The sequence below is a fragment of the Siniperca chuatsi genome, linkage group LG3, assembly GCF_020085105.1.
Source record: "Siniperca chuatsi isolate FFG_IHB_CAS linkage group LG3, ASM2008510v1, whole genome shotgun sequence".
Lineage (NCBI taxonomy): Eukaryota > Metazoa > Chordata > Actinopteri > Centrarchiformes > Sinipercidae > Siniperca > Siniperca chuatsi.
The window spans coordinates 19,497,439-19,519,749 of record NC_058044.1 but is presented as its reverse complement, the minus strand read 5'-3'; the positions used below and the strand labels follow the sequence as shown (position 1 = coordinate 19,519,749).

General features: G+C 38.9%; 2 protein-coding genes across 4 annotated transcripts; one reads left to right on the top strand and one right to left on the bottom strand.

The window, feature by feature from the left end:
• Positions 1–2,269: 2,269 nt before the first annotated feature.
• Positions 2,270–4,173, top strand: rasd4 (rasd family member 4). Its single transcript, XM_044190210.1, has one exon. It carries the CDS (start codon positions 2,795–2,797, stop codon positions 3,419–3,421), a length of 627 nt encoding a protein of 208 aa, XP_044046145.1. The 5' UTR covers positions 2,270–2,794; the 3' UTR covers positions 3,422–4,173.
• Positions 4,174–7,181: 3,008 nt separating this feature from the next.
• Positions 7,182–22,136, bottom strand: prpsap1 (phosphoribosyl pyrophosphate synthetase-associated protein 1). 3 transcript variants are annotated; one of them, XM_044190209.1, is made up of 12 exons: positions 21,437–22,136; positions 18,024–18,076; positions 17,802–17,868; positions 14,550–14,722; positions 13,541–13,656; positions 13,297–13,352; positions 12,906–13,051; positions 11,526–11,567; positions 9,734–9,804; positions 8,568–8,714; positions 8,004–8,049; positions 7,496–7,712 (listed from the first exon to the last, which is right to left on the bottom strand). In XM_044190209.1, exons 1-11 carry the CDS (start codon positions 21,592–21,594, stop codon positions 8,044–8,046), a joined length of 1,035 nt encoding a protein of 344 aa, XP_044046144.1. In that variant the 5' UTR covers positions 21,595–22,136; the 3' UTR covers positions 7,496–7,712; positions 8,004–8,043. The 3 variants fall into 3 exon arrangements, with proteins under 3 accessions (XP_044046142.1, XP_044046143.1, XP_044046144.1); XM_044190207.1 differs by lacking the exon at positions 8,004–8,049 and having other exon boundaries at positions 7,182–7,712; positions 21,437–22,133; XM_044190208.1 differs by lacking the exons at positions 8,004–8,049; positions 11,526–11,567 and having other exon boundaries at positions 7,182–7,712.
• Between the last annotated feature and the right edge of the window lie 175 nt (positions 22,137–22,311).

Genomic DNA, 22,311 nt, shown 5'->3' with positions numbered 1-22,311 from the left:
TCAGAATTAACACCACAGGAAGCAAATAATATTGTTTTAACTCAGGCTTTTGATCTTTTATGACTTCCCTTTTACTACTGGCGGAATGAAACAACAAATAGTGGAGATTGACTGCATGGAGTCCTGTTCCTGGTTGAGCTAGTTTCTAGGTCTAGATCTGCTGCATGCACTGAAGGTTTTTGGTTGCCAAATGTTAACTCTGCAAATAAATAACTGTGCTGAACCATCCAAACCTCTCAGATCATCTGGGATAAAACATGGAGCTGCAGCATTCAGTTTATATGAACCACATATCTGGAACAAACTCCCAGAAAACTTGAGGTCTGCTCTAACTCAGTTCTTTTAAATCAAGGCCGAGAACTTTCATGTTTGCTGCTGCATTTTATTAAATAAAACATGGGCTTCTCCATTCATATCTTGTACTGCACTGTAATTTTTAATTCTGTTTAATTCAATTTCATCTTATTTTTTATCTTGCTTTTAAATCCCATTTATGTCTTAATATCGCCTTGTGTTTCTTTTATATATTGTTTTAATGCCTTTTTGTGTGTTATGTAAAGTATTTTGGAATTGCCTTGTTGTCGAAAGGTGCTATGTAAATAAATGTGCCTTTCCTTAGCAAAATTGATATATAGAGCCCATTGTAATTGTTAGAATTGTCTCATAGTATGCAAAGTGAATACAGAAATATAAACAAGACTACAGAAATGTTTTTCCAGAACAGGAAACTGACCTTCAAACTAATCCAAACATGATTATAATAAACCAACAGGTTCACTGTCTATTTAATGGAATATCATCTTTCATCTCTCCAGGACATAAATATAAATATATTCATTACTCACCGGATATGCTAGTTTGCAGTAAAGAATCTGACGGTGACAGTAATGCTGTCTACTAATTTGTTGCAGAACATGACAAACAATCATACAAAAGGGATGTCAGAGCTTGAATTAGAATTTATTATGCATCTTCTAGTTTAACAAAGGTTTGTTTATTTATGGGATGATTCTGCCGATTAAAGAAGAACCACAGAGTTTATCAGTCATCTACAAGATTTGACTCTGTTAGCTGCTGTTGTGGACAACTCTACTAACAGCACCCTCTGTAAGCACTGTGCCCTTTGCTGCAAGAAAATCTCAATAGAACTGGTTATTTAAAAGAGATCTTCTGATATTAGTCTCTATTTCCTTATTTTGTCAAGTGAGGCATAACAATGATGGGCAGATGATGTCTTTCCTCTGAGGTACTTTGTGACCGGCTGACATTATAATCAGGACCCTGCTTTTCCCTCCGTCCCAAATTGGCTTCCTCCCAAAACGCCGCACCACCGACCATGCATACACCCTTCACACTTTAACTAACAAACATGTACACTAAACAAAAAATGGTAAGATATTTGCTTGTTTTGCTGTACAGTTGGATCAGTGTGCTGCTCCTGGACCTTAATCACCTTAAATCGAACCCTCTAGACACCCTCCATTCCATAGCCCTCCAAACCCAAGAGCTGAGCCCAGAAAAGAGTCTCCTATGTCAGCTGGTGCTGAGACTAATTGACCCCTCTCAGACACTCACTGACCAGTCTCACAACAACACTGCTTTCCAAACACCAATCAGAGCAAACCAAATTATAACACAATATAAAGAAACCTATATGGAATATTGGAAAGAAGAAACTAAAAGCCAAAGTAGATCAGAATGTTATTTGGCCCTAAAAAGAGATTATGAATTGGCAGCATATCTCTCTACTGTCAGAGACAGAAAGCAGAGACAGATCCTAACCAAGTACAGGCTCAGCGACCACAAACTGGCAATGGAAAAAGCAAGACACAAAAAATCATGGCAACCAAAAGAAAATATGTGTCACCTTCGACAGGTGAGGCTGAGACAGAGATGCACTTCCTCCTACAATGTACAACATTCAATGAAATAAGGAACGTTTACTTTAACAAGTTCAACTCTGCAATCTCAGATTTCAAAGAGCTAAATTACCTTTCAAAATTAAAAATACTCCTAGGAGACTTGCTGCCCAATATATATCAACATGCCACAACCTGAGGGACAGTGAATGACCTACACACACACACACATAAAAAAAAAAAAAAAAAAATGTTGCAGTGTTTAGGTAGATTTCACTTTTTGTATGTGTATTTTAACTGCAAGTCTACAATTTTTTATTAATAATAATTATTATTATATTAATATCATCATCATCATCATCCTCCTCATCCTCCTCCTCCTCCGTATATATTTTAATATCAAAATTCTTCTGTTTATGTATGTTTTTATTTTACACATGCTTTGGCAATGTTAACATCTTGCTCGTGCCAATAAAGCCCAATTTAATTGAGAGAGATAGATATCCTTTCGCTCCGCACACTGATTTACATGCTCTGCTATCACTGGTTGCCTGGATGTTACACTTTAACTGGCTGCCTTCTGCTGATTGGATGCAACTGCAGGAGGGCACGGCAGCTCTCTACCAAAACAGGCATAAAAGGCAGTGTGTGGGATCAGACACACAGAGGCATTCAATGAGCAACTTTGAGGAGCTTTGACAGAGTCACTGCCAGCGTAACAAAACTGGGAGGTGGAAAAAAAGCAAGGAAAGACGCTCAAGAAGAAGACTCATGAGAAACTGCGTTGAGGGAGAGTTTCAAGGAAAAGTCAGTCAGTGGCAGGTGTTGAAATTTGTGTTAGTTTTACAGCAGCTGTTGTAACCACTGAGAGGAAGTGAGTAAACACACAGTTTTCGGGACATTTTCTTTACTCGTTTTGGCCCCAAAAAAACAGCATGTCTCTTGAGGTGAAGGAAAAGACCCAGGTGCGTCTAGTGTTTCTGGGGGCAGCAGGAGTGGGCAAGACAGCCCTGATCCAACGCTTTCTCCAAGACACATTTGAGCCAAAACACCGGCGCACAGTGGAGGAGCTGCACAGCAGGGAATACGACATTGGTGGGGTCAAGATCACAGTAGAGATCCTGGACACCAGTGGCAGCTACTCCTTCCCAGCCATGCGCAAGCTCTCCATCCAAAACAGCGATGCCTTCGCGCTGGTGTACGCTGTGGACGACCCAGAGTCACTGGAGGCTGTCAAGAGCCTCCGAGATGAGATTCTGGAGATCAAGGAGGACAAGTACACACCAATCGTGGTGGTGGGGAACAAGGTGGACCGGGAGGAGGAGCGCCAGGTGTCCAACAAGGATGTGCTGTCAACTGTAGAGCTGGACTGGAACAACAGTTACCTGGAAGCTTCGGCGAAGGAGAACGCCAACGTGGTGGAGGTGTTCAAAGAGCTCCTGCAGCAGGCGAACCTACCCAGTCGGCTCAGCCCCGCACTACGCAGACGCAGGGAGACCTTTCCAAAAGACACCAACTTTCGGCCGCCTATGAACAAGACCAACAGCTGTATTCTGTCTTAATGGGAGGCAGAGAAGTGTTGTTTTGTTCCACGAAGGGACAAGAGATGAGAGGATGGAGGGTATGTTGTGCAACTTAGTGCTGTTGGACAGAGAGAAAGAGTAACGAGAAAAGCCTGGAGTCAGTGGGGGTGTAAAGTGAAGAGCTGCCTGAGTGAGTTAAGTGGTTCTGCACCAACAAAGACACTTCAGGGTTCACAACTGAGAGGAAAAGAAACTGAAGAGGTGAATGGTATGAGGACTGAACCTGAACAGACTGCCAGTGGACAGAGGGAAGATGCATTAGACAGTTGTTTACTTCATGTAATGTTGTTGCTGCTTATTTGGTGACATGCTGCTGGTGTTTAGATCAATGTATAGCTTTTGGATTTTAAATTAAAATGTTCACTTACATCAAGATATTTGGACTGTTGCTCACTGTGTGTTTACTGAGAGAAAGTGTGTATATGTTGTGGTATGCGTAAAAGTTGTATGTCTCATGTAAATTGTTTAAATTTAATAATTCACCTGTAGCACATCATAATGTTTACAATTTTTTGTATTCAATTCCAATTTGCTATTAAGCTTGATATTACTCTTGTTTTAAATGCAAATGTAAACTGTAAATGCACTTTTCATTTTTAAATAACCATTCAAAATTATATTTTTAGGTAGTTTTTTTGTTTTTTTACCAGGGCATATTCTCACGAATTATTATTTTTGCTGTTTATTTAACAAATGTAAGTAGAATGTGGATCTAAATGTGTAATAAAAGAGCACAAAAAAGTCGTGTGAAATTATTAATGTAGCTATATGTATAGATTATGTATTATTGCTGAGAAGCAAGTTCACTTTTAGCATAAATAATCATAGAAAGGAGGTATGTTATTAAAAGTAAATAATAAATGGATGATTAATTGCATGAAAATTTAAATAAGTCCTTTAAGGAAATCATGTCGGTGCAGAAATGAATGACTATATAGAGAAATAAATGAACAAACAACATAGATTAAATACATCAACATCATGGAACATGGTGCAAAAATACCATCTTACAGCTACAGTATATAGTACTGTATTGTAGGACTGCTGTTATTTTGACTATTATTTGACTAAATTTACATACATCTGAAGCTGGACTAGTTATAATTAATATTCTTTTCTACCCAAAACTTTTTGATTTTTTACAATACATATTAGAGATGAGCTCTTCATGGAGTCAGGAAATCTTCCTGAAGAAGGCAGCACTGAAATCTGTCACTTTCAGTATAAAGCTTGCTGGAGGAAACCGATTTTTGCAGGCCACAGATGTTCTGATGTCCTTTCAGGTAGAAATAGGAAGAGAAAACTGTGAAATAGAGAACAGTAAAGATGCAATGCATGTGTTACAGAACTGTGAAAAGAGATTTTTTTTTTTGGTGGGGTCCCAGCATGTTCACTTCCTGCTTTCACAACTACTGCTCCATTTCATCTGTGGAGTCTTAAAATGTGACAAAATGAGCCAACAAGTGCCAACAAAAGTATTCCGTGTTCTAATTTCTGTTGGTATCCTACAGTATTTTAAGTTCTCTGTCGCCATCTGCTGATGAAAAACACTCACTACATTCATTGAAACAAGTGCCAGCTCAGTGTATGTGTAATCCTAGAGTTTATTGTCATACCTCCAATGAGGCTTCAACCTAAAACCTTGAAATTACATATCAAGGAGAGATCCAGTGGTTTGGACTCATCTCAGGTTTTAAATGCTTTGGTTTGTAACTTGAATATTCAAGACATTCAAGGCTTTGTGTTCCTTTCCTCTTAAGTTTCATCAGTGTTGGGATAAAGAAAGAAATGTGCGCCGATGTTATTGTCCATCATCAGTCTGGAGTGATTGGATTGACTGACAGCATGTAAACAAACGTCTGTTGATAAAGTCTTTCACAGCTGGTGTTTCTGAACTATAACACACACTTTAGCTTACAGTAAACAACTGAAACAGCCTGGATAATTTCACAAACACTTTTCACATCTCTGAAAAATGATTCCGATTTAAGATTAAAGTAAGTGTGACGTTAACGAGGCAGTGTAAACTCTGCTAACTGCCTCCAGGCCTGAGAGGACAGCAGTCAAAGTTAAGCAAAACTATCTGAGATGTCATTGAGCATCACTACATTTGAATACTAAATGTTTAACCGGTTGACAAAAGGGATCATTGTGCAGTTCCTTAAATAGCTGTGCACGGTTCCCATAAATGCAACCTGCAGAGTGGAGACAGTTGTAGTGCTCAGGTCCAAGCCCCCCACCCCCCCTCACTCCATCAGATTAGAAAGAACCAAGTTTCCTGTTTTAATTTGAGGAAGTAGCTGGGTAAACGTTTGCGGGCAGTTCCTCTTTCAGTCCACATTTAAACAAACATTCTTCCGCACTCTGCTCTTGTTCATTTGCGAAGGGAGGGAGGCCTGGCAGCTTCACAGTCACGCAGGTGTGTGGATTTGTCATCTCGTACACAGACTTTTACTTTAATTTACATCTTAGATGGATATTTGAGGATATCTGGATAGTCATTTTACGTACACTACCTTTACTTAAGTATTACCTTTATTAGCATTCAATGGTCAGATTTTAACTGCACTGATGACTCATTTTCACAGATGTCTTTGCCCCTGGACTTGGTCAAAGCTCCTCAGCAGATTAAAGTGACTCTGAGGCGTTTAGAACAAGTTCAGGGTCCTGGACAGAACACATCAAGATTATTAAATAAGTAATTAATGAGTAATGAAATGTCAGCAGTGTGTGTATTGCCTGCATATAAACTATGTGGTATTTTGTTCTATTCAAATCACTACAATGAAGGTTTTATGGCTTTTTTTTTTCATCCTCTGTAGAAGACTAAAAATAACTGTAGAATGTGTCACATGCATATCTTTAACTCTGAGTGAGCCTTTATGGGTCATGTGTCAATTTGTGAGATACACTTGTGAGTTAGTCACCTATTCAAATCATGAATTAAAAAAGGGATTCAATACATTTACAATTGAATTTACAATTATTATTATTAAGTATATTTGGAAATTATCACCCAAAGTGTCATTTAAAGGCTAATTAACAGTGATGATATGCTGCATACATGCAGTGGTAGAGAACCTCAGCTCTGCAGTACATAGTAAATCATAACTGGTCACATTTTATGCATCAAACTTGAAATTTTATACACCATCTAGTTATTTTAGGGAGGCATGAAAAGGTTAACTTACCTTTTGTATTTGATGTTACACATGCAGCAGCTTTATTAAAAAATAAAAGGCACAATGCAACAATCAAATCCCAGCACTCATGCCTACATTACACCAAATCGTTTTCCTACACTACTGTATTTCCTCATAAGTGCTGTACTGTAATATACTGCAACTGTAAAATGACCCCAAAAAAACCAAACAAAAAAAAACAAACACCTCATACATTGCAGAATCTCTTTGGCACAAGCTTTATGATGAGCACTTTCATCTAACTGTAGCTGAACACAGCAGTTCATGACATTTCATGCTTTTCTATGCATCATGAAGCAGGCAGCCTCAGCTATGACTGAAACTGCTACTGAAAGTTTAGGTTCAGGTGTGAAGCCACTGTACTGTACATTTCTGACAGTTGCAGATATTTCTTCACACTTAAAATTCAAAATGCAAACACTAAGTGTACTCACTACCACCAGTTGTTGTAGTGTGCGGTACATTTATCCAGTTAGTATATCCAAGCATTTGTCACTTTAAATCTACATTGTTCAGTTAAAAAAAAACAACAGAACTTTACTCACCCAAGAAAAATTGTTTTATTTGCCAAATTCTGCAGTGTACTGAGAGGCTACACATGATACATTATGTTGTGCTATTCATGTTTTCAGATGGTAGGAAGCAAATATTAGTGAAGTACAACAGTTTGTATTGTTTGTACAGTCCTGCTATGTAACATATCAGAGGAATAAAGCTTTGAGTTGCTTCATATTTAACATCCACTAAATAAAGCCAATTTCTGTCAACATGTTTATCAGCAAAACAAACAAAAATAGCAGGTTAAAGCAGTGACTGGAGTAAACTTAATTCTTGGTCATCTGTGTGTGTGCTTGGTAATGTTTACTTTGTATGTGCAGGAATGTAAATGTATGTACGTGTGTGTTGCCTCAGTCATCCACAGCGATGTTACGGAACAGATAGGCCATGGACTCTCCGTTGTGGATGCGGCGGATGGCCTCAGCCAGGATCATACTGACATCCACAGTTTTGATTTTTGGACACTGCAGCTTCTGTACCTCATGGGGTACAGTGTTGGTCACCACCACCTGGAGGCGCAATTTAACAGCCTTAGTGCATTTGTTTATGGGGCTTCTTCTGAAATTGACTTTCTAAAACTTCTTAATCTATAACTCTAAACATGAGCATTTGATTGGTGGAGCTAGGTGAAGTGGTATGTACACGGGAATAACCTATGCATGACAAATGCCATGTGGAAATGATACATAACTCTGCATTTAAACAACTAAGCGTAATAATTAATTATTTAATTTCAAAACCTCAGTCTCATGACACAGAATTCCCCAATAATTAAAGCCATTCCTCACGCTGTATCTTACCAACACAGTTGCAGAGAGGCTGAATTCAGGGGGAAAAGTCCTAAACCTTTTGAGAAGGTTCATGATAAACACAGACAAAAGTCAAGGCATAAGTATACACTGTTAAAGTCTGTCTGTCATCAGAAATAAATGCTACGGAGATGTGTCATTTGTGTTATGAGTGATTTGTCTTACATGCTTTCTCTAGCTTCACACCTCCCTCAGACATTAATCAAGGCACTAGATAACCATGAACGACATGCATAAAAAAACCGACCATATTCTCAGTATAAGGCAAAAAGTCAAAAGGTGATTCATTATGTTTTTCATTTTCTGAGGAGGAAGGTAAACTCATCTAATCTGATCTACAGAATGTATATGTACTGGGGTGGGATTGGTTTACATGTAAGTTTCTGCTGATAGTATTTTTTACCAACTGAATTAATTAGATTATAGGTCAACTTTGTCCTAATTTTGACATATTAAAAACACAGTTTACATAAATTTTCCATGCACCTTTGAATGTTAACTTAAATGACAAGAAAGGATGACACCAATAATTTTGCCATCCACACATGATTTTACCTCATCAATAGCAGACTCCTCTATTAGTCTTGGTGCATCTGCAGACAGCAGTCCATGTGTAGCCATGATGTAAATCTTGTAGGCTCCCCTCTCCTTCAGGATTTCTGCTGCTGCAACAAAGTCCTCCACATCATCTATGATGTCATCCTGAGAAAGTGACCACAGGGTTAGACATCACACAGGGAAAAGGAAAAAAGAAGAAAGAAAAATATATACATTTGAATTGCTGGAAAACTGAATGTCAACATTCAGGCTTCTATTTTTTGGGTCAACATGTCACGGTGTAAACAATACTGAGCATCAGACATTTCTGAGGTTTGTTTTTAATATCTGTGACTTAAAGTGGCATTGGCAGAAAAGGAATACAATACTCATAAGTATGTTTTCATCAGTGTATAATCACCTGAAAATAAGAATCGCTGCCTTTTCATTACCTTAGAATAAGCCGTTTTTATCTACATAGGGAGCGGGTCCCCTTTCACAGAGTCCGCCATGTTGCACTGCCATGTTTCTACAGTAACCCAGAACTGATAAACCAAACACTGGCTCTCGATAGGGCCATTCGCGTTTTTCTCGGCCACTGTTGTTTCTCCTACACGCTTGGAAGGTGAGGGCGAGGCGAGCAGTATTCATTCATACATTCATTCAATGGTTGCAAACCATTTCACCATTAGATACCACTAAATCCTACACACTGCTCCTTTAATGATTAATAGGGCTGTACCGAATAGTTCAAAGCTTCAGTCATAACGTTGACATTTGAATTCTAAATCAACATTTGAATGCTGCACAGGTTTTTACTAGGTTTTAATACTGGATTAGCCTGCTGCCTACATGTATTTATGTTGACGGAACTGACGAGTTATATTCAGCAAAATAAAGGTGATTTAATAAAATAAAAATTAAAAACTAACTCATTTAATCCGATGAATCAATTTAATCATATTGAGGATTTTGTTCGAGGATTTTTTTTTTTTTGGGTAATGACGTCATAAAATATATGACATACATTGAAAATTTCAATAGAAGCTTCGAATGTAGAAAAATTAAAACCCAAAAATGTAACCAATTTCTTCACACTGTAACTTTTCAGGTTTCAATATGAGAAATTAATTGCTAAATTGTTTTAAGTAAAAGTAAATCACAAAAAAAGCTTGAGGTCTTACAACAATGATGGCGATTCTGCCTCCTACATCTCCAACAACAGTGATAGGTGGCTTCTCCTTTGCCATCATCACTGAAAGACACAATTGAAGGAACATTACTTTGTGGAAAATAATTGAGGTCTATCATATAACCCCAATCAGGAACAGATTCTTGAGGTGAGGTAAAGTTAAGGGAGATTTGGTGAGAAGGGATTTGGTTAAAAACCTGCAAACATCATGCAAGACAGCTCTACCCCAACAAGCTTCCAGCTACCACAGCACCAACCCAATAACTGCATGCCATTAAAGACTGTTGAGACCAAGTTATCTTTGGGAAAAATTAGTGTATCTGCTAAATCTAAACCAAGACTTAAGATGGGTTTACATGGTGTGCTTGCATTTGACTGTTTTTGGTATAGTGGTAGATGGACAAGTGGGTGTAGAACTGAGCCTCTTTTAGGAACCACAGACCAGGATCGATCATTATTTGTAATCTAATCAAACACTATTTTTTTACAGATTGCAATATGGATGTTACAAAAAGAATAACATATCTTGGAGATTATCCCAAATTGAAGTCTCTCAACAGACAGGCATATATTAAAATGTTTAAAGTGCTCAAGGGGATTTCAAGTAATATTTCAATCCAGGTCCAGAACCCACCACATCTGACTTGTAGGGCCCCCCCACACTGAGGCCCTGACCATGCCAAAAACCTTGTTCCAAAATACAGCAAGGCACGTTCAGAGCAGTTCCAAAATCCATCACAAGACCATCCAGCGAGGCCCTCTGTGTAAAAACTAAAATGTAAACTTTTTTAAAATGGTAACGGATTTCTCGGTCGGAAAGGAAGCCAAGAAATTAGAATCTAGAAATAATGATTACGTTTTTAGAAACTAAAGAAAATCAAGCAGTTTGACTTTTCAACTGAAAACTGAAGATGTCACATGAGCTGAATTTTGAAAATGTCAGGCAAGGATATTATTACTTGCCAAGATTATGTCCATGCTAAGCAATTAATGAACTTTAATTGCTAGTTCATAATCAATAATATGCCAAGTTATGAGTAATTTCATATCCTAAATTTAGTAGGAAGGTTAATTAGCATGAGTCAATATAAATAATACTGTTTCTGTTTGTCTCTAAGGCTTTTTTCCCCCACCCTTAACATTTTAATATTTAGCAACCTGAGGATTTCACATCTGTGGAGACTAAGATAACATAAGTCATATCATTCTTGTTACAGTTTCTCACACCAGTAATAATTCTTAATTTCACAAAAAACTAATTCCTTTCAGCTCAGAGGATGTGAGACTGAGGGCTTCCAACAATTATCACTGACACTTAGGTGAAAAACTATTTTCATCTTGTGATCCAAGTGTGCTTCAATGTAACAGGACAGTGCAGCTCATTGCTATTAATACAACATAAAGTATTTCCCCTTGCCAAAAGGAAAGCATAAACAGAAGACACGGTAGGTTGTCTACATCCTCACATGTAGGGTGTCCCGTTTGACCCATATATAAACTTCAAGTTCAACTGAAAAGAATCTCAACATAGCCCTTGTATTTCTATCGTTCAACTGATCTGTTGTTGAAAAGAACAATCTAAATCAATAAGGATACCATGAATATTCAAGTCAGCTTAGATTTAGGATGACAAATTAACACCTATTATAAGATCATTGTCACTTTAATTCTTGAATGTCCAGAAGTGAAATGAAGTGGAAGCCCTCAGTAACTCATTCTGTCATTCCATGCAGTGAAGCATAAACAATCAACAGGAAGCACAAATGGATTCGTTATGATCGTACTTGGGAGCTCTATCCCAGGGAATGGGATGTGACGCTTGCTGCCTGCGTTGGCAAAAGATAGGATGGTACAGACAATATTAATGCACAATTAGACATACAACAAACAGACAAAACATTACAGAGCGCTCAGTGATATCCAAAACAAACTCTCCCACTGTGTTTCTGAGGAGGAGCTTCTAAATCCCAGAGCAGCTGTGTTCAGTGGTAAGAAGCCTTTCTGTACCATGAATTGACTATTCACATAATCAATGCATGTGTAAAGGCGCAGAGAGAGAGAGAGAGAGAGAGAGAGAGAGAGAGAGAGAGAGAGAGAGAGAGAGAGAGAGAGAGAGAGAGAGAGAGAGAGAGAGAGAGAGAGAGAGATGGGATTCAGCTCCTGCTGGAGACAAGAAAGAGACGGCTGATATAAAACACATTTCCAAGTCCAGAGGGAGAAGGAGGAGGATCATAAAGTCAGCTGAAAAGTGAGAAGACGGGACGAGATGAGGAGGGAAATAAAGATGGCTGAGGAAGAAAAAAGGGGCAATGTCAGTCACTGCCTGCAGTATTTCACAGCTGGCTACAACAACGCCTGGGGCAGGGCTGACCTGACACATGCTTTGAAAACTGTGCGTGCACGCGCGTGCATGTGTGTGTTACTGCAGGGTCAGCATGGTCATTACTCTCATCTTAAGCTGGCCATTTTAGGCAGCTTTAAGAGAAGACTGAAACTGTGAGCAAAGGTCAACCCTGCTACTGGTCTTTACTCAGAAGTATTTAGAGCTTATAAAGAACAAGACAATAAATATATAAAAAGATCCTAAGACGTCTGTGAGTACTTATGTTTAACAATTTAGGGATCTAAACTTTGGTTTATGATTTCTGTGTGGTTAGAGACACATGAGCAACAGATGGCAAAGTACCATGGCATTCATTTTTCTCACTGCTCGAATCTCAAGCCCTCTAATGTCCCTGTTGGAAATGTAGCTCTCCACGTCACCAAACAAAAGAGCTGAATTGTCTAGAAGAAACAGTTTCTCAAAAAGGAAAGTTTCCTGTCTGCAACTGCACAATTAAATTTTAAACAATTATCCTCTTTTTATGCTTTTTGTATTTATAAGTTCAACAGTCAGCATGACATAATAAAAGATGTAGATGTGTATATGGCTTTCATCTTGCACACATGACCTGTGTTATAAAATAAACTTAACATCCTTCAGGGAGAAACTGTCTGTGAGTCAAAATAAACACGAAAGGCAACTTTACATACAACCAGTAATGGAACACAGAATCGAGTCATAAAACTGATTTGATTTCAGTAATGCCGTAACAAATATCTGTAAGTGAAAAAGAGAAGGAGAGGAAACAAAGAGTAGAGAGAGAAACTGCGTTGTGTCTTACATGGCAGCTCCAGGCCGGTGTGTCCTGTGGTGGTGCGGGACAAGGGGGGAGAGTGTCGACCATCAGCCATGTCTGACTCTGAATGATGGGCCTCCCCATGCATCACTGCCAGCCCCAGTCGCAGCCTCTCAGCGTAGGACTGAGCTCTGAGACAGACGGACATGCAGGCACACAAGAGTCAAAGAAACTGACAAACATGGCACATAAAAAACTAATAGGTAGGCATATGATAGGTATTACGAAAAGACAAAAGCACAATAAAAATGCAACGCTAAAGAAAGACACTGACCACTATGACAGTAGGATAAGTGATGTACTCGTGTAAAACAGAGAATGCAACTAGATAATTTAAGGACTTGCAAGTTCTGAGTGTCCCAGGCTTTCTTGTTACCTCTTGGCAGCTGAAGGGGTCTTTGCAACAATTACGGCATTCCTGTAGTCTGGAATCTGAGGAAAGAGAAATATTCTTTTTAGCGCTATGATGTAAAACTGACATTTGATATTCCATAAAAAATAAAGATTATTTAACTATAAATTTGTTCCAGAACTCATTCTTTGATGTAAAGTAGTATTGTTGTGACACTGTGCCTGTTCGACAAAGAGGCTCAACACTGTCCAGTGTTATGTAGCCTCACCTCCTCCTGGATGTACTGGATGAGGAAGGGGGAAGCTCTCAGGTTGTCAACAGGGAAGCTGAAGAAGCCCTGGATTTCTTTCTGGTGAAGGTCCATGGTGATGATGTGAGTTAGTCCTGCAACACCAAGGACACACACACATGAGTTGGAATGGCTTCAGAACAAGTTTCTGCAGTGTTACAGAGCTCCCAGGCAGAAAGATATATACATACTGGCATGGAAATTTGTGCACATGGATCAATATGTACAAACAGATTCATAAATAGTGTAAACAGATTGCTAAACTGAGCGCAAAGTTTGGGGAAATTAAGTAATGTGATGCACGATTTAATGTATCCCAGGTCCTGTGTCTAACACACAAACTATTCAACAGGACTTTGTGTAAGTACAGCGCACTGTGTAATTTATGCACAGCTCTAAATGGCTGATTGTAACCCTGTTATGTTCAGCTAAAGCTTGGGACAAACCTGAAGACGAGCTGAAACCTACAAAGACTGAACAAACCACACGTAAAGATTGTTTCCACCAACTTGAATAGATGTTTTAGTTTTTCAGAGAGAGGGAGCATAAACACCTTAAACCTGAGAAAATACACTATACAACACACTGAACGACTGGAGTTCTGGTGGTAGACGCCCCCGCAAATCCCGCAAGAACGCCAATCATTACAATTGACAGCTTGCACTGTTTATATGCAGTGCAATTTGCGCTGAAAAGGCAGCAACAGAGCAAACTGGTGGTGAGTGAACTTTATGAAACAAAGCTGACTTCAGGTGAAGCTGTCGTATGTCTCCCTCGGGTGACACAAGCGACATCGGTTGCAAGTATCAAACAAAAAATCTTCATGAGAACGACTGGCAGCGAATGAATCTGAAGACTTGCAATAAGGTTAGGTATGATTTTATCTGCTGATTGTCAACACCAACTGACCCAATGTGACTTTAATCTGTGCTTTAATTCAGTGAACAAATCAATAATGACAAAGGAAATTACAACACACAATCCATACCAGCTTTAGCTAACATGGATGCCAGCAGCTTGCAGACAACGGATCCTCTCTTCCTCATCTTGCACTGCTTGCTGTATGGAAAGTAGGGAATGACCCCGATGATGTTCTTGGCACAGGACGTCTTCAGGGCATAAGCCATAACCAGCAGCTCCATGATGGCTGTGTTGACATCTCTGAGAAACAACACATTCAGTTCAAGAGACTATATTAGATATCACAACCCGTACAAGCACAGTGCTGGTATGCAATTAGCGAGCCAAACAGGCACAAAAGGATATGTTGATGGGGATTGATGAGTCAGCAGCTTAATATTTGTTTGCAAGATCATCATCTCACAAACCACTGTAAATAAAGTAAACAATGTCTGGCAAATACTAACCTACTATTGTTTACACATGGCCTGTTATTGGACTCCACCTTAACAGGCTTTTCCTGTAAGCCCCAAGCCAAAAATAACCTTGAAAAAGTTACTGGCTGTTGAAATGCAGCTGATCAAGTTGCAACAAAAGAAACACAAAGCTAACTGCATAACTAAACATGACCTAAATATGAAGTTCTGTTCAGGAAAAAAAGCTTGCAAGTAAGAAAAGATTTGCTTACAGGACACTTTTAAAATCAAAACTCTGTACTGTGGTAAGATTTTGATACACTACCATGATGGTTGTTATTTTGATGACTAGAAGAGTTTCACTACTTTTGAAAAGGTGAAGAGCTGTTGGTGTAACAGGTTATTTTATGTAGCCATATTGGCCTTGACAGCTTATTGAAACCAGACAGACAGGTCAACGGCCTGGTGGATCTGTACACTCTCAGTACAGGAAGCTCAAAAATGTGATGTCCCCTCCTGTGACCTCTGGTCATCTTTCAGAGCATGCCTCTTCGTCATAGCAAATAACTGATTAACAAGGACAAACAGAAGACTCAGCTGGTTAAAGTGAGAAAGCCATAGTTAGCGTTGCCTTTCCTGTTTCTCCTGCTGCAAAGGTGAACTTCATTTGGAGCCAAACCTCCCAGGCAAATGAATACTATGGCAGGGCTCCAGGGTGTGCCCATTTTGGTGGTCAAATGCAACAAAAAATTTAGCAGGTCTGATAAACATTTAAAAATGATGCCATCCGCAATTGATTAGCGAGTGGATAATCCTCCCTCACTCTACCCCTCCCGTGCGGTCTACTGATAATTGCACATGGTCTGCAGAGAAACACAGAGAGAGAGAGAGAGAGTCCCCGGTTTAATGTAGGCCTACTTATGCAGTTGTTTTGTTAAAGCTTGTAAGTGCACCTGTTGGTGACGATGTCATTCTGTACCACGTTGGTTTAGATTGTTTCCTCCTCCAAATGCGGCTCACCTGCTGTTGTGAAAATGAAATTGCAGGTGAAAAAATCCAAAACGCGAGATGTGTTTTTTGGGCAACTTTATAAAACATAGTGATGACGAAGAAAGTCAACAGTGCAGAAACAGAAGGAGGCGGGGCGGGGCAAGCCGGTGTGTGTGTGTGCAAAGGTGTAGGTGTGTGCATGTAAACATTAAAATAAGGTGGAGAATTAAGAATTAAAATGGTGAAATAAGACATAACTTAATAGGGTAATGAATTAATGTATTCTCAAATATTAGCCTATATAACGTTGATTTTTGTGAGTAGCATAAAAGGGAAATACAACTCAAATATCATTATACAATGCTCTGTTGTAAAATGATAAATAAATCTACCTTGTATATATTATCCTCCCCAAAAAAGGTAACGCTTAAATGTATCACTGGGTGCGCATCTAAATTATGTGCCGGTGAACCTAAATGTAAAAGTTAGGTGCACCAGTGCCACCAATGTAAAAAGTTAATCTGGAGCCCTGTATAGGATTCTTAAATGTGAAAAACTAGAGGCACAGTACACAAAGTAGAAATACTTTGACTTGTTTCAGTTAATTACACAGTAATACCAAATGCAGTATACTGGCACAGCTACTGAGAATATGCTTATGCTATTTTGTCACAGGCTCTTAGTTATGTGAATGCAATCATAAGTAGATATTTTAAACCTGGTCAAAAATGCAGTGTAAAACTATGATGGGATACAGATTTTGGTAATAAAATAATCATTCTATGTGGGAGCCATTTGGGAATGCCATTTGCATACGTAAATACAGTATGGCAATTAGAAAAAACAATCTAAAGCTGCATTTTGACACAGACAGTAATTTTATCACCTTATAAAATTGTTGTGGCTAACCTGTTAATCAGACACAGACAGACATGGAGCTACATACTCATTTGGAGTCATGTTTCTGGCCAACTCATGATTTAAGTCCAATGTTCACTTTCACTTTAGCTGTTTTGGCCTACACAAACTTCCAAGAAAAATATCTGGATCTTTAGCTTGCCACAGTAGATGTTCAATTCACCATGCCATTAAAAAGGAATGATAAGTAACTTTTCCACATTAAAATGTCCCAAATGTTTCCAACAATTTTCAAACCTAGAGAAATACGTAATTTTAATCAAGGTAACAGCGCATTTCATTTGGTCCCCTATCAATGGCCTCATATCCCCTTAGCGCATACATCTGCGTTGTAGTTGTCTGCCATAAATGGACTCTTTATCCAGTTTTAAGCCACATTTTTACGATACACTTCTTAGATTTTAGTCGTTTTTAGTATATTTTAACCAGATGAAGGATTTAAGTCATCGGACGTCTGGATTTTAAGTTATCAGAGAAATAAGCTGAGCAAACGTTAGCAGCAGCTTGGTTTGCAGCCCCTCTGGGATGTCCTTTGTGAGCCAAAAAGCACTGGAGAGAAACAGATTTTTAACTTAAACTGATTTACCGTTTTTATTCACCTGGTTTGTTTGTTTTGGAGGAGGAGACCTCTGCGGATAATTCGGTTCCCGGTAAAAACCTTGTGAACGATGAACACTGAAGGAATTCTAACCAGGAGAAGCTGACTGCAATGAAGGCAATGGTGGTGAAGACAACAACTCCCATGATCCGACACTACTTACTACACGATGTCATCAAACTATGTCTTTTGTTATTGTTTTGATGTGAGGGACCCCTAACGGCAACGAAACGAGGTTGATGAGAGTGAACCAAACATTAAATTTATGGGCTGTAAAATTAAAAAAAATAAGCAATAGAAGCTGAAAATCTCAGTAGAGTTCAGAGTTGGGTGACACTTCTCTGAGGGTTCATCACATTACACATAGTGATTTGTTAATATAAAACATCAAGGCATCAAGAGCATCCTTCTGTCTCACCTGGGAATGGTCTGAATGATAAAGATGTCTTGCCCACGAACAGACTCCTTCACATCCACTCTAGTCTCTGACAAAAAAAAAACAAAAAACAAACAAACAAAAAAAAATACAATCATTGTGGGTTCAAGTGCAAAGTCAAGTGAGAAAACACTAAACCACAGCTCATTCATCTAAGACATTCATTTTGGAAATGAGGGACTTCAGGATATTAATTAGACTTACCTGTATTTGATTCTTGACAAACCACTGACTTGCCCAACTCGACACCCAAGCGTCTGGGGAAAAAACAGAGTGTTAAAAACAAACACACACCTTTGTGTGTTCTATTAATTGAAGTGTGTTCTAGCGTGTACTAAACTACTATTTTGAACAACAAAAGAGCTTGTTGATTGTAAGAAAATAAAATCTTGATCAATCAACTATTTAAGTAATTTGCAGAGGTGAAAAGATGAGTCGATTGATTAATTAATTAGTCGATCGACAGAAAAATAATCTGCAACCATTTTGGTAATTGATTAATCATAATTTTTCCAACAAACGAACCAAACATTCTTTGGTTCCAGCTTCTCAAACATGAGGATCTGCTGCTTTTCTGTTTTATATAGATAATTAATAGACCAAACAATAGATAGATTAATGGAAAAAATATTTGGCAGACTAACCGATAATGAAAATAACTGTTAGTTAACATTGCAATCTGTGCAAGCTATGACAATGCACCTTTGCATGCCACAACTTCTCAAATGCATCCCCACAAAAAAAAAAACTGTCTGGGTAATTTATTCGTAGGAGTGGTTTGGGGGAAAAAATGTGATAAAGGAAGCCTACAAATGTAAGGTTTTGTTAACTTCGGTAGTGTAATTGTGATAAGACTGTAAACCTGTAACTAGCTTCAAAGAGGAAAAAAGTGAAAACATCCACAAAAAACACTTGGCACAAACATTAACCAATTTGATATTGATATCGACATTTAGTGCAGAACAGTCCTGGTGCATCAAGTCAAACTCTGAACAAGCCCATGCATTAATAATACAGCTGTGCCTTGGGCAGAAAAGTATGCTGTTAAATCTAATACCGAACCGTCACATAACAGTGCCAATAATAAAGAATGAACTTGATGGCTCTTTAAAGCACATCACAGATGAGTGAGGGCTTGGCGACAGTTAGAGGCTCTGCCAGTACCAGGATCCTGCTTGGCAAGACAGGCCTCTCTGCTTCTGTAGCCTCGCCCTGTTTACATCCCTCAACCTTGTTCAAATATTTGATATAATGCCATCATCTATTATGGATACATTTAAGTAGACAAATAAAAAGAAAGATCAAAGAATATGGGACATGGGCAATAAGTATTATTTCTGTTCTTATATCTATTTGTCTAACAAGGGAAAGCTCCAAGAATATTGCAAAAGAGACCAAGTTTAAAATGTTATATACTGCTCATTATTAGTCACATTCAGTAACGAATCACATGGTTATAAAAAAAAATAAGACTGACTTCAGTTCGAGGGGTATTTACTAGAGCCCGACCGATTTATCGGTCGTCCAAAATTATCGGCCAATATCGGCATATCACAGATTTATCAGTATCGGCGTACATGTTATCCGATATGAGCCGATATAAAACTGTTTGTTGTGTGTGTATGAGTGCACAAAACACAACGACAGCAGTGGAGAAGAAAAGAGTACATCCACTACAATGTGTTCCCAACAACCGAGCGTTGTTTGCTGTTCTACTCTTTGATGAAATACAAATGGGTACAACCTGAGAGAAATGGATTCCTTTTTTGGTATTGATCCTATAGGTGCTAGAAATCGATCTTCAAAAACAAGACGTAGTATAGATATTTGGTATGGATCCCCCCCCCTACCGCGCAACACATGTAGTAGAGTGCTGGGTGCGCAGCTGAGCCAACGCAGTGGAGTCAAGGCAGTGTGTTCACAGTAAGTTGCCAACTAGTTTGTGAAATACATTGCTGGAAAGTCAAAAAACAATGAACCCATCATTGTCAATATAACTCTAATATAATCACGTCCCTGACAAACGTCACATCACTCATGCTTATCACAACTGTTTGTTGTGTTAGCGAGGTAGCTAGCAAGCTATAGTTTGTCCGTCAGTAGCAGATTTTAGAAGAGAGCTTCTCTTAATCATTCTGCAGCTCAGCAGACGATGGTGCAGTGGTGGTTTGAGTCCGTTGAGTGTTGATGTCATGCTACGTTGTTACCTAGTTGGTGAGATGTAATGCTGGAAAGTAAATAAATAACGTCCCCATTTTGGAGTCACAGGAGCTTGTTTTTTCACCGGATGTGTTGAACGTTTCCCCTTAACGTTTATAACAGAGGCACTGTTTCACTCTTGACTCAGCAGCAGTGAACCACGAGTTAATGTTTGTGACCGTTACATTAACAGCAAAATATTGCTACAGTTGACATGTTTTTAAAATCCGGGTCAGTCAGTGTTTTCACAGGGACTACAAACAGATATTTCCCATTGTTTTTATTTTCATTCAGATGCATCTTACCTGGTTTCACTTGTTTTTCTATTGAGCCACTACCCATTTAAATGGCCCATGAATCATTGCCTATTAAATAATGTACAGTATCTGTGCCCTGCTTACTCCCTTGACAGGGCAGTGTCTGCACTGTACTCTTCTTTCATCACAACGATTCTCACTGACAGCTCCTTTGAATCTCCCACGCCGAGACAAAAACCCAGATTAGTCTTAATATAATAAAACAAATCTTTCATCTTCACTGTGTAGCATTGCGCATACTGTGTTGTTAATCTGCGATTATACTGTTATGGGAAATGCTGATTAAGCTTTGCAGACTTAATTTAAGGGAGCCTTACAATGCTAGAAGAAGGGTTCAATCAAAACAATTCTTCGAGGGTTGACAGATTTTTAACAAAAGTTTCTTGTGTTTTTGCCATTTTTTGGTGCCAACATCAAGGGACACTAACTACAGGTTTTATGTCATGTTTTTCAATTGAAAGAAGTGACACCTATCCAAGAACAGTGTACAAGACTACATGGGTAACATACAATATTTAGGACAATACTAGCAAAGCAATATATAAGTCTAACCAAAGAAAACTGATCACCTATGAAGTATTGATGCTAAGCCTTGTTTATAAGGGTATACAAGTTGGAGTTGCAAGTGACAAGCTAAAAGTGTGGTGAAATGTTAGAGATCAGACAAATAATATAGATAACCAAACCGTTTTGCAACATGATTACATACACACGCACATAGAGTATATGGGAATAAGTTGTCTTGCCATGCTGAAGTATAGATTTATTCTTCCCTCAGTACATACACTAACTCTGTTACTGTTGTCACTGGTAGTTCAGACTTTTGCAAGTTTAATGTTTAACATTAAACTTGAACAAATAGCCAACAAGTGAACAAATGCATGTACATTGGACAACATGTAGTGTTAGTGTCATGAGTTACCCTATGATTCCCACACTATATACAGTGTGTGTGTTTGTATAGTCTAACTTAACATGCATTAAATTCAAAACAATACACACCCCCACGCCTCAGGTCACCTGCAGATATGACTCCCAGGTGTACTGTCAGGGACATGGCAGGTACCAAAGATGGTATTGTATAGCTGAAGGCTCACTTACTCTGTGATCTTCTTGGCCAGCTCGGTGCTGGCGGTGGTGGAGTTGGCAGAAAAAACACGGTAGCCGCTTCTTGAAACATTCATTTTCTTGTAACCATACGACAGCTTTGGCGAGTGAGAGACCAGAGACCTGTGACCCCCAAAACGCCTAATAGGCATGTTGCTTTGGAGTCAAGGTATTTGGTTACGTTTCCCCCAAAATCGTCAAAACAATCCGTTAATACCTGAAGAGCAGTTTCCACACTAAAATCTGAGCTCTTGTTGGTTTAGACTTCCACCATGCAGACGCATCTTTAAGTAAGAAAATACAAGAACTCACTGAACCTGTGTGACGCAACAATGAATATAAACTAAAATAACAAAGAGCACATGCTCCACATGTAAAGTGGAAGCAACACTCGTGCTGGTGAAGTCAACAACCGCCGTCACATCGACCAGCACCACAAAAACCCCTGTCTACCAATAAAATCGACAGCAGATGGAAAGCTGAGCTATGTGTCACTGAGTCTTTTATCGTCTCCAGAACATACACACAACGGTTTATGTTACCATGAAGACGAACTTGAAATGTAACAAAAGCTTCTTTGACGCTGAAACACTTATAAATTCTAAACTCCGCTCGTAGGACTCAAATGTGGATACTGTAAACTTTGTAGCAATGCGGTCGCAGCAGAGAAAAAAACGCCTCGAGCACACGTTCATTGGGTGGATGAAAAGAGGGAGTGACGTGAAAGAGAACCAATCAGAGACTAGATCGAAACAACAGAGGCTGTGTGAGATATAATTTTGACCAATCAATGGATGGGATTTGTAAGACCTCAAATTAAAGTGCAACGACCACAAAATGGCTGTGGTTTTGCCCTAAATTTACAGACG

Bases quoted from the DNA above. Each gene is read 5' to 3' on its own strand.
- prpsap1 (XM_044190207.1), bottom strand. From the start codon at position 21,594: ATGCCTATTAGGCGTTTTGGGGGTCACAGGTCTCTGGTCTCTCACTCG. The intron at 18,077-21,436 runs GTAAGTGAGCCT...TTTTTTCCCCAG, and splicing joins CTGGCCAAGAAGATCACAGA to ACGCTTGGGTGTCGAGTTGG. The intron at 14,723-17,801 runs GTGAGACAGAAG...GTTGTTTCTCAG, and splicing joins ATCATTCAGACCATTCCCAG to AGATGTCAACACAGCCATCA.
- rasd4 (XM_044190210.1), top strand. From the start codon at position 2,795: ATGTCTCTTGAGGTGAAGGAAAAGACCCAGGTGCGTCTAGTGTTTCTG.